Source organism: Carya illinoinensis, chromosome 7 (genome assembly GCF_018687715.1).
Source record: "Carya illinoinensis cultivar Pawnee chromosome 7, C.illinoinensisPawnee_v1, whole genome shotgun sequence".
Taxonomy (NCBI): Eukaryota; Viridiplantae; Streptophyta; class Magnoliopsida; order Fagales; family Juglandaceae; genus Carya; species Carya illinoinensis.
In genome coordinates, this window is record NC_056758.1 from 40,594,745 (window position 1) to 40,606,937 (window position 12,193).

The 12,193-nt window shown below is 35.4% G+C and overlaps 2 protein-coding genes across 2 annotated transcripts; one reads left to right on the forward strand and one right to left on the reverse strand.

The window, feature by feature from the left end:
• Positions 1-243: 243 nt before the first annotated feature.
• Positions 244-5,604, reverse strand: LOC122314828 (choline monooxygenase, chloroplastic). The gene is made up of 10 exons (XM_043130443.1): positions 5,022-5,604; positions 4,563-4,608; positions 4,170-4,305; positions 2,644-2,718; positions 2,328-2,540; positions 1,898-1,993; positions 1,581-1,702; positions 1,381-1,474; positions 605-655; positions 244-514 (listed from the first exon to the last, which is right to left on the reverse strand). The coding sequence occupies exons 1-10, from the start codon at positions 5,329-5,331 to the stop codon at positions 362-364; spliced, it is 1,296 nt and encodes a 431-aa protein (XP_042986377.1). The 5' UTR covers positions 5,332-5,604; the 3' UTR covers positions 244-361.
• A 2,212-nt stretch (positions 5,605-7,816) lies between these two features.
• Positions 7,817-11,983, forward strand: LOC122314829 (plant intracellular Ras-group-related LRR protein 6-like). Its single transcript, XM_043130444.1, has 3 exons — positions 7,817-8,123; positions 8,808-8,977; positions 10,916-11,983. The coding sequence occupies exons 1-3, from the start codon at positions 7,950-7,952 to the stop codon at positions 11,598-11,600; spliced, it is 1,029 nt and encodes a 342-aa protein (XP_042986378.1). The 5' UTR covers positions 7,817-7,949; the 3' UTR covers positions 11,601-11,983.
• Positions 11,984-12,193: the final 210 nt, after the last annotated feature.

Here is a 12,193-nt window from a genome sequence, read left to right on the forward strand (position 1 = left end):
TTGAAGTTGAGGTACATAACTGTTATAAATTATAATTGTTTCTTTCCGTGTTATTGTTTTCTGATTGCAAAAGGTGTCATTACAGTACTATACTTGTATGGATGGCATTGCGATATATTTTCCTTCTCGACTGATTTATTCTTTTTCATGTTTTGCTTGTAAATTCATGGCTTCCCTTTTTATTACCCCCCTCGACTTTTGTATTACATTGACCCCAACCTTTAAAATAATGTATGCACACAATTCCCATGAAAGATCCGTGAAAATAAAGAGGGTAAACAATTGGTATGCAACTGCGTGCTTGAAGTTAACAGGGAAGATTTAAAAAAGAATAACAATAAAAGTTCTTACATCATGATATCTACCAAACCAGGTAATCATGTGTCAGGTTTTGATGAAGTAGACCATGAAAATGGTACATGGCCTTTTCAACCGTAGGAGCAAATCTGCCGGTAGAATATGCAGGGGACTCGAGGCCCTTTTGAACACCTTCGCATAGCACAATATCTTCTATCTGCACGTTTTGTTTTTAATTCCATTAGGCTAAAACATTGTTGCACCAGAAATGATATCCAATTTGATGGACTTAACATATCGTTTGTACCTGTACCCTTTCACTATCTTCTAAACTTTTCTCTATGAAAGCTTTGTCATCCTGAGGCGGGAAGAAAAGAGGTAAAAGTTCATTAGGGTACATTGCAATCCTTTTCATATATAAAACAGACTTTCAAACTTTTCTTTTCTTTTCTTGGTTTTGGCCAACGTTCCTAAAAAGGTTATAAGCACTGAATGTCCACTGGCGAAAGCCACAAGCAACAGAAAACAAATGGTTTTACCTAAGTATTTTGCATAAATTTCACACGTATCTCAGTGTGGTCTCTGTTTGAGAACACAGAAGATGGCTATGCCAGACGCTACTACAGATTTACCTATCTCAGCTTTTTGAGAACATAAATGTGTGCTAATATAACATTACTGGTGGGTAAAATGTATAAAGCATGCACGTCATAATGTTACATAAAGTTAAACTACAGTCTGCTTGAAACTTTCATGTCAATGCAGACTTTTTATATGTAGTGTTTCAGCTGGGGAGCCTGAACGCAATCAACTCAATCTGATGTGTGAAACACAGCAGGCAACATGGACTCAGATACATTAAAAAATATCATGCCTCGAAAATTAAAGATTTGTCTGAAAAGTAAAATTTAATACAGGACACAGCAGAGCCAATACCTATGAAGAGATAAACATCTATGGGCTGGGAAGAACCAACTTACAACATGCCATCATGGATTTTAGATCTAACTTTCTTCAATTTATACATACTAGCGCAAATTATGGATAAACAACAGTCTATTTGAAGACAAAGAGAGAGAGTACCTTACGAGAAGCTTCAATAAAGTAGTCAAATACCACTTTACATTTCCTGGGTCCTAGTGGAAGAACTAGATTGGTATCCATCCAAGGTCCATATCTAAGACCACAGATAGAGCCCAAATTATAAGAGAAAACAGACTAGCTGAACCAATCCATGGAAGTAACAAATAGATCAACCATTACTTATAATGACTATACAGTACCTATTGATCATAAAATTTGGATAAACGAAAGCATATAGAGCTTTTGATCCAAGCCTATCATACTCATCTTTCCTCTCCATTGTGCCACCTTCACAACTTTGGATGCTAACATTTTCGAAAATCTATCTCATCAACAGCAAACGATTAGATAAAACGACTACCATCAATAAGCCTGAGTAATTAAACAACCATTGCTAGAAGGTTCAAATAAATAATTCAGAGAGCATGCGAAGGTCTTCATGACTTTGAGAAGCATACTGCCATATTTTTTAAAACATGAGTACAATTTCCAGAAGGTAATAAATGATGAATCATACTGTAGTGGAGTAGGATTGAAGCTGAAGACCAAATGCTAGGCCTTTATGCGCATATGGCACATGATATCCACCATCTAAGTAGTTGTCACAAAACACCTACAATAATGAACCGATAAAAAAGTCTATAAAAATACTGAGTCTGTGTAAAATGCCGTCAAACTGAACAGAGTAGATATAGATCCCTTATAATCTCTGAACCATTTAATTTTAGAATCTTAATATTGGAAAGACTAAACCTTTGTCAAGAGTCTAGAATAAAAAAATAACCACCACATCAAAGAATTAAAATTGAAAACGGTTTCTTAATACTAAGAGCATCTACCATGCATTAGAAGTTGGACTGTAGGAGACATCATAAGAGGCCAAGCTTCCAAAAGACAATCATGTTTATGGAGCCTAATTTCAAAGTAATATTGATAGAGGAACAGACCTTCCAGTTACATTCAATGGTGTATTCACGTCTACAAACATAACTTAGTAAAGAATCAACCCCATTAGTGCTCAGTATCTCTGAACAGCTACCAAGCCATTCATCTGCCACAGTATCACTATCAGCTTCTCTCAGAGGAGATATCCGTTTGTCCAAGTTGAGAAGAATAAATGGCCCCCAAGTAGCTACTTTTATCGGTATAAGGCCAAACTCCTACCCTCCACAGCCAGAGAAATGAACCAAATTACCCCTCAGTTTGGAAGATCAATAACAAGAATTGGAATGCAATAACTAAAACAGGAATTTCACAGCATACATCTACGTTGAAATTCTGAATTCCCATTATCCTAGTTGCCTTGACAAGGTGTCCATCTAACCCATATGTCCATGCCTGTCAAAAAGATTAGGGTTTCCTGTTAAAATTAGCCAATAAAATATAGAATTAGGGGAGAGCATCGGCCGGTCCGAACCGGATAAACCAACTGGACTGAATTGGTCCTGTCCAGTCCGGTCCAAAAATGGGAGGACCGAACTCATTCGGTCCGGTCCGCGGTCTAGGGATTTTTCACCCCAGACCAGACCGAATGAAAAATTTAAAAAAAAAAAAATTATATATATTATTTATATAAATAATTGCATAAATTATAGTATATGTACAAATTTATAATAGTATTAGTATAGTTAACTTAATATGCTAGTATTAAATCTCTATAATTACATAGAGTATTATTTAATATAGTATTACCAATTTAATCACTAACATATAGTATATTAGTAATACTACTAGTACAGTTATTAGTTATAGTATTGGTATTAAGTCTATAACTATATATATTTAGATCAATGTATTATTATATTCTTTAATGTATAACTATAATATATAGTTATAATATATCAGTCCAAGAAAATGATGGACCGAAAATTTTGGTCCCAGACCGTGCTTTCCATAACAGAATAAACAAAATACTCTATTGTGAATTACAGTGATAGCATGAGTTTCTGGGTCAAAAGAAAGATTGTAAAGAGATTGAAGTCTATAGTATGAGTTTTTGGGTTCAAAGAGACGTAACAAAGGCTAAAAGTTTGAAATTTATCTTCAGTGATGAAGACTGCATACCAGTGTCTCAAAAGACTCTTCATACCATCCTCATGGTAGGCCTACAATTTCAGGCGGATGTGCTGGGGCTTCTAGGTAAAACTCCTAGAAGCCTTGGTGAGACTCAAAACGTTTGCGTGTGTGCAGGCAGTATTGTTTTAATCTTTGGCTTGCCATTTCATCCATAATCACACACCTTTTGTGCTTTAGGTGCTCTTATTTCTTGCACTTCGCTTTAGTGATAGAGAAATGCTGATCTCTGGTGCTTGCCTTTGCACTTTAAGCGAGCCTATGCAAGCTTTTAACAATTACCATCTTAATGGAGTCTCTCACCACATAAATTAAGAATGATGTGCTAAATCTTGTTAACCAAAATTCTCCAACTGTCAATCAGATATGATCAAATGATTGTTTCCCGTTGGTAGGATAGGAAAAAAAATTAAGTTGGAGAGTTAATTATTATCCTGAATCACATAATGCTACGCTTTTTAAGGAGTAACTTTTTTTTCACACATCATTAATCTACATTTTGAATGATTTTATAAGACGTGATGAGGGTTGAAATTTGCCATTGCCATTATAGATAACAGAAGTGCAAACAAATGTCATTTACACAGCTATGCAGCCCTGTCGGAACCCAGTGGTGTTGTAGCATAAGTGAGTGTCACTAGCTTTTCTTTAATAGAGAAACCGAGATAATAACAATGGTCAAAATATGACTTTCCTCAGAAATACATGAAACTTACATGATAAGGACACACAAAGCATGACTTCTGTCCGCTTCCTGATGCAAGCAGAGAGGCATGATGGCGACAAACATTGTGAAAAGCATGAACCTTCCCACTATCATCTCGACAAACCACAAATTCTACATCTCCCAATCTGCTAATAATAATTCCTCCATTTGGTTCTCAGAGACAATGAAGAAAGGAAAGGAAAATGATAAAATCATTACAAAAGAAAGCTACTCTTAAGCATATTCCTTTCCTCTTCCAAGAACCAAATGGAGGGTAAGTAATCAGCAAACTCCAAGTGGCAACATGTTCGAGTAATAAGAGGATGAAAAAGAGGAGCGTTTCAACCAAACAAAACATTAGTGTATACGGGATAGAAAAATGTTGACAAATAATAGTGTGTACCTGCCAGTGAAAAAGTCATGGGGATCTTTTATTTGTTGAATATATCCTAAAAAACAAGAGCCAAAGCAAAGCAGATGATAATCATTGGTGACAAATAATACCCTATACAAAATAAAACTTGGAAATGTGATACAAGAAGTATTGTGAATGTTCATATGGTAAAGTTTACTAACCCTCGCTTTAATTTCTTTAAAAAAAATGGAATTTTTTTTTTTTTAAATCTTCGAATTTGTTTTCTTTTCTGACTCCCTTTTACTACATCCAATCCTTTTATCCATCAAACAAATATAGGTGGGAAAATTTACCCTAAGATTTCTCACAATTTGACATCCTTCCCCCCACTCACCAAAAGGAGAAAAAAAACTTCCGTTAAAGCAGTGTTCAAATTAGACAAGCTAACATAAGAATCTGCTATTGCATCAAATTACCGTCATGAACAAACTGAAAATACAGACGAACCTACGGCCTGCCAGCCCCTGTAGAAGACGCGGTGGAGTTCGAGCTCGAGAAAGGAAGGGTGTGTGTACCATGAGCTGGGCGGGGTTACAGCCTCTTCTATAGGAACATTAGGGTCGAACTGATTGACCATTTTTTGGGCTTGGTGAAGTGAGATCTCCTCAGAAGAAGAGTTTGGTCCATGGATAGAGCAGGAGGCTGCGGTGAGAGGCCGATGATGATGTTTGTGTTTACAGGAGTGGATATTGTGATTTGGGTATTTGGGTCGTCGGAGGATGAAGTGTGTGCCGATGGGTTTGACGATCATCGCCATCTTCGTCTTCGTCGTCACTGGCGAGGCGAGGCGAGGCAGGACTAATTTACATTCAAATGATTATTTTTTCTCCCTTTCTCTTTGTTTTTTCTAAGTCGACGATACGATATATTTATTTTCTCGTTTGTTTCGGATGTATATATTATTAAACTAATTTCGCACCCCCGTTCCATCGTTTCTACTGGTCGGAGCTGGGAATTTATGAAGCCGGAGAGGAACTTCCTCAGAATCGTATCTCAAACTTTGTATTGAGTATTATTCCTCACATATGTATTTTCTTTTCGCATCAACTCTATAATTGTGAATAAATAAAACGATTGAAATCATATAAAAATAAAAATAGAAACAATTGATCAAATTTGGAAATTAATTATGCAGTGCAGCCAATCATATGCATAGGATGAGGATTTTTTTTTTTTTTTGTGTTTTGCCATTTTGGGGCTGCATGAAAGGGATTTTTGAAGCAACCTGCATTAGCTGGAAAACTTCTCAAAACACTTTGATTTTATTTAAATACTAATGTTACGTGTTATTTCAATTTTTATTATCTTCTTATCATTTTGTAAGGTCGTATTAAATTATTAAATATTATATTTTACTTATAAATTATTATTTAATATCACGTTATAAGATGATAAAAAGATGATGAATAAATAAATAATGAATATATTTTTTTTTTAATTTAAAAAGAAAAGATTGTTTTGACACTATACATGTTGCTGCTTTATCTTTGTTAGAAGAAATATCCAAAGTCCTCAATATTTTAAGTTAATTTTTGGGTAATTCAGTTGGTACCTTCTATCTTTATATGAATAATAAAGGTAAATGATAAATAGTTAAAAAAAAAAAAATACATACTAGGTGACAAAAACACATTCAAAGAACGTAAGCTAAAATGTGGGGCCAACGGCTAAAACCAACTAAACTAATTGACAATAAACATTAAAAAATAAACCTTGTAATTTACGCTGCTCATAAACTTGTTCTTGCAGATGAAGAGAGCATGAATATCCTTGTCAAATTAATGCAGACTCCACAATTAATACACAAAATTATGATCTCTGAAATGGTGGTTTGTCGTGGGGCGGAAAGTAAAATGGGTGATTTTGACCTAATATATATCACATAGAATATCATTTTTAATAAAGTAAAAAATAAAAAATAAAGAATATCTTCATTTTGATCGACCTGTTTGCCCTGTTCTTCGCTGGCTACTTTGTTCTCATTTGATCGCAGCAGTACTGCATGTTGCTACATTCAGATAATTTATAGTCTTGCATGCCTGCAGGTTATATATAAGGTCTGGGGGATATCATCATGTGTTATTTGGTAATTTCCGTTCAATCAGAACAAAATTTAGATGGGTGCATGACTAGGGTGCTTACGAATGTCCCAAGAAAAACAATTTTGAAATGAGAAGATTATCGTGAATATGAAGGCTGAAGCCTTTTTAGTCAAATTTTGCAGCTGCCATATATATTCTCAATATTCCTTTTCAATTTCGACAAGCAAAGCATATCCTCATGTCCCGGTCATGCATGAAGGGTCCTTCTCGATAGCCCCCGGCCCCTTCCAACATTATATGTCTGCTCATGTACGTGATGACATCTACCTGATCTTTCTTCTCGATAATATTTCTATTCTTTTGTTAATCCTGATATTGTTATATATTACTCAAAACGTCAATCTCGTGTTCGTAGCCTTATGTCCGTACCTGCAAGCTGGAAGATGATCTGAATAAATTACAATGGAATTAAGAATCTCGACCGTATAATTTCATAAGCTGTCTCTTTTATCAACCTTAAATTAATTAGCATGTTGTGATCCATATCAGTTTTTTCTTTTTTATTTAATTTGGCGAATAGGTTTGATGATTCTAATGCTCCGATCCTTTGAATCTGATGAAAATGCATTATCTTTTTTTTTTTTTTAAGTGGTGGAAAATGTGAGGACTAGAATGATGACCTTTTGAAACCTTCATGTACGTGGCTATATCTCATGCTTTCCATAGTGATCATGTTATATATATATATATGCTGTTTTTATTTCGCTGTCTAATTCGTGTATGTATGCGAGTGTTCATTATAATTTCATGAAATATGAATTGAGGAAAGAAGGATAAAGAGGACTACTATTTTCATCATCTACTTACAACTCCCTTGTCTTGTTGCCAAAATGAATGAATAAGTAAAAGATTACAAGTTGGATTTAGTCTTGACACAAAATAATTGCAGAGAGGAGAAAAGTAGGGCGAGATTCGCGCGCGGCCGACGGGTGGTGGTGGGGGTTTCAGCTTTTCGACACAAAAGGAGGAGTTGACTTAATCAAGTGGGAAACATGGCCACGCAACTCCTTGTTATACGGCCTTGTACTTCCAACCCCCCCAAAACCAACGTCAGGCTTACGTGGCGGCTACCTAAGAATCTTAATCCCGTACGTCCTTACAGTCCTTCCCTTTGTTTGAATATAATGACCTTCTTTCTTCCCAAACAAACGAAAATCAAGGTAAGGTAGACCATTTCTCTCTGTCTCTCTTCCTTGGGCTCTTGTATAAGAATTTTGAGTAGTTTTCTCGGGGGGGAAAAAAGAGAGAAGAAAATCTTGGTGGGTTTATAAGGATGATGCACGAACAGCAGCAGCATATGAGGAACAGGATGGAGAGAAGGAAATCCATAGAGGAAGAGAGATTGGAAATAGTGGATTTGAGTGGCATGTCCTTGGAGTCTCTCCCTACTCCTTCCCTTAGTTTAGGCACTATTTGCAATCTCAACCTTTCCAACAACAATCTTCAGGTATTTTCGGCAGCTATTTGAGATTTTCCTTCAACAATATTCTTTATTCTTTACCTTTTATAACGGTAGAGACGGTACGTGGTGAGGAGTTACAGTACTTCAAGATATATATATATATATATGCTTCTCTGTGTGTTTCGAAGTAGACAAATTTTAGTGTGACAAGCCGTCTAGTTACTGGAAATAATCAACGATAGAAAGCTCAAATTCTTTTGTTTTCCGCTGGTACGTACGAATATCGACTCTTTCATCTGAAGCAAGTATAATATATATGGCTCCTATATTTTCCTCCCTTAACGCGTATGAGACTAAATTCCATCTTCTCCGTCTTGTTTTGGCATCCTTTACCCTTTATAGTACTGTATATGTACTGTTAAGCTCTCTCTCTCTCTCTCTCTCTCTCTCTCTCTCTCTCTCTCTCTCTCTCGATTGAGCAATCTCTAAAGGAGAACAAAAGGACCACTTACAAAAGGATTATAGTCGATTGTTTTGTGCAATAGTCTTGTTAAGAATCTGGTAAAACCAGATGCTCCATCGCTTGCAAAACTCTCCTAAATTATATTGTGGCTCTGAATACGAGCCTGCAGAAGATTGATAAAAAATAAGTATTTGGAACTTTCTTTATCCGAGACTTCTAACTTGTATGAGCTAATTATATATGTATTTTGGTTCAATATTTTACAGAGCATACCGGAGTCCTCGATTGCGAGACTGCTTAATCTGATGATATTGGACGTGCACTCAAATCAGCTTAAGTCGCTCCCAAATTCGATCGGTTGTCTTTCTAAGCTCAAGGTTCTGAATGTCTCCGGCAACCTTATTGATTCCCTACCAAAAACCATTGAAAACTGCAGGTTTGTCCTTTCCTCGTGAGCTTTTAACATATTGCGGCACATCAAGTTTTATTATAGGAACCGTAAATATTAATGGACAAAATAAATTAAGATTAAAGACTGAAAGCAATAGTTGCAGAAATGATAGCTGCAAAGTTGTCTCTAAGATCTTTCATAGATAAGGACTCATATATAAGAATCTGATAAAAAAAAATATCAGGACAGTGAGGCTGGAAGACATTTTTTTTCCATGGGCAGGATCAACGACAAGCAGTATTTAGACGAATGAAATTAATTGGTGTGAATAAATAAATATTCGGATGGGGATTCTGTTGACTTTTACAAAGGATGCATGCATGCATTTACTGCATATTCTGCTCCATTGACTCTTTCCTTCATTGGGATAAAGTAGTTATAAATGACGACAGAGATGCACCAGTAACTCACTCTTCGTGCTTTTTAATTAGGGTAGTGGTAGGATTACTATCTATTTATTATTTATGTGTATTTTAGATTTTTTTATTTTTTTTAAGAATTTTTTTAATATCTTTAATAATTAAAAAAATTAAAAAAATATATAACTTTACTATTATCCACTTTCTTAATCATTAAATAAAATAAAAAATCAAATAAAAAAATAATAAATAAGTAATAATAGAGTGATAATGTTATCATTTTCCTTTTAATTATCTTTTACTTAAGGCAGCATTTGTCTCGCATGCGTACAAAGCAGCATGATCGAAGTCCACATATATAATATATATATATATATTAGAAATACAAAAACCAAAAAAAAAAAAAAAAGATATTATCCTCTTCACTACATCATGAATAATTAGAATTTAGATATATTCGATCTGAGCTTATTAAATATGTTTATATATATATACATAAAAACAGCTTATGGGTTATTTTTCTTAGAGAACATATAATTGGGAAGAACATATATGGGTTGCTTTCATAATTTTTGTCGTGTGAACTCTGAACAACTAAGTTGTCAAGATACTTGACAATTTATGTCGTGTGAACAATTAAATCATATTCTAGAATTTATTGTTGAAAATTCTTCGTTTTGGGTGTGATAAACGGTACATATATACGACTCTTGCGAATCTGACTTTCAGGACTAGGAACAAAGTCAAAAAAAAAAAAAAATATTTATAGTTGTATGAATATCTAGCCATTAACAGCTACCGTACGTGGCTCTTTTTATATCTGTCATCTTGGGATTATATCTTCCAATCTGCAACGAGCACGGGATTGATTTGAGTTGTTTAAAGATGTGCATGACAACTGACTACGCTATTTGACAAAGTAACATGCTTACATCTTAAATAGTCAAATCTAACATTAATTTTTTTACAAAGGAGTGAATTTTATTAATAAAAAACAACTTTTTTTTAAAAAAAGTTTAAGGTGAGATATAGTTTTTTTTATCAAGATTTAAATAATACTTATACAAATTATTTTTCATATATATATAATATATAGAAAAGATAAAAGAGAAGATATACGGTAAGAAATTAAGATAGATCGATCATATTTTTTCGCTCATTGCTACAAGGGGGAGGGGGGAATTTCTTTTTGCTTTATCCTTTTCAGGGAGTTTTAGGAAGAAAAAAACAGTACATATTTTTGCACTAGAGGCAAAGTGAGTAGTATTTTCACTTCAGAAAATGTACTCCAAACCAGATCATTCATGAGTTAAAACAGTGAAAAAACGGATAAACAAAAAGTCAATATCATTGGTTAATAGAAATCTTGATGTTGAAAGTATGTTTCTAATTCTTGGATGCATATATTTTTTTGGGAGACTCGTCCGATTGGTTAAAAGTCGATATAATTGGTTGTGAATAGTTTTTTTATTGCAATAAATTGATTACAAAAACTTATTTTTTTTGTAATGATTACACTTGTATGATTTTTTTCCGCTGACATTTTTCTATTTTCACGTACTAGATCCTTGGAAGAACTGAATGCCAACTTTAACAAGTTGATGAAGCTCCCAGACACCATTGGCTTTGAGCTTATTAACCTCAAGAAGCTCTCTGTCAACTCAAACAAGTTGGTCTTCCTCCCAAGCTCCACCTCCCACTTGACCTCCCTGCGCGTCTTGGATGCTCGTCTCAATTGCCTCAGATCCCTCCCCAGAGACCTCGAGAACCTCATCAACCTCGAAGTCCTTAATGTAAGCCAAAATTTCCAGTACCTCGACACCTTACCCTATTCCATAGGCCTTCTCATCAACCTTGTCGAGCTGGATGTGAGCTATAACAAGATTACAACACTGCCTGACTCCATGGGTTGTCTCAAGAAGCTCCAGAAGCTCAGTGTGGATGGGAACCCGCTCACTTCACCTCCTAGCGACGTGGTGGAACAAGGAATGCATGCTGTGAGAGAGTATCTAAGTGAGAAGATGAATGCCGGCCACAAGAGCCCGCAAAAGAAGAAATCATCGTGGGTTGGGAAGTTGGTCAAGTATGGGACCTTCAGTGGGAACACAAGACATCATGGCCCTCGCGAAGACCGTGATGGGTTCATCATGTCCGACTATCGGTCCATTGATGGCCTTGCTTCGCCAAGGTATATGGGGATGTTCTCCCCACGTCGCCTCTTCTCTCCCCGGACATACTTTACTAGATGAGGTGCAATCAACAGTATCTTTGGAACACACAAAACCCTTAAATATTTGTGAGTTATGTTTCACTGTAAATGTTTTATTTGGGGTTTGATTGTAGGCCTTGTGATGTAGTTTTTTTGTAGACTGTAAAGTGAGATATGGTGGGGGGGTTTGTGGGTATACGAGCCCTTCCGAAGATGTCTCCTACTCCTAGGTATACGCAAGGGGATCGGAAAGATGGGTGGGGCTGCTTTCACTGTATCTATCATCTACTACGCTGCTATGCAAGATGGTTATCATGCTGGGGAAACCAAATAAACATCATGGTTACTAGTTTACCTTTTAATACAGTTTTTATGAATATTAAGCCCTTTTCTAAGTGATTAAGATAGTAATCTTTTATCCCATACCATACTATCAAAACCAGCACTTACACCCTCAGACTATCAAATTTGGAGAAAATAATACTCTCTTTTACATATTTTTCACATCAAGATGAGTGAAAAAGATAAGTGAAAGGTAATCTTAAACATTGGATCTAAACGGAAGAGGCACGTTGTAATTTTTACTACTCTTTAGTACATTGTCTCGGTTTTGATAAATAGAGAGTGCAACGC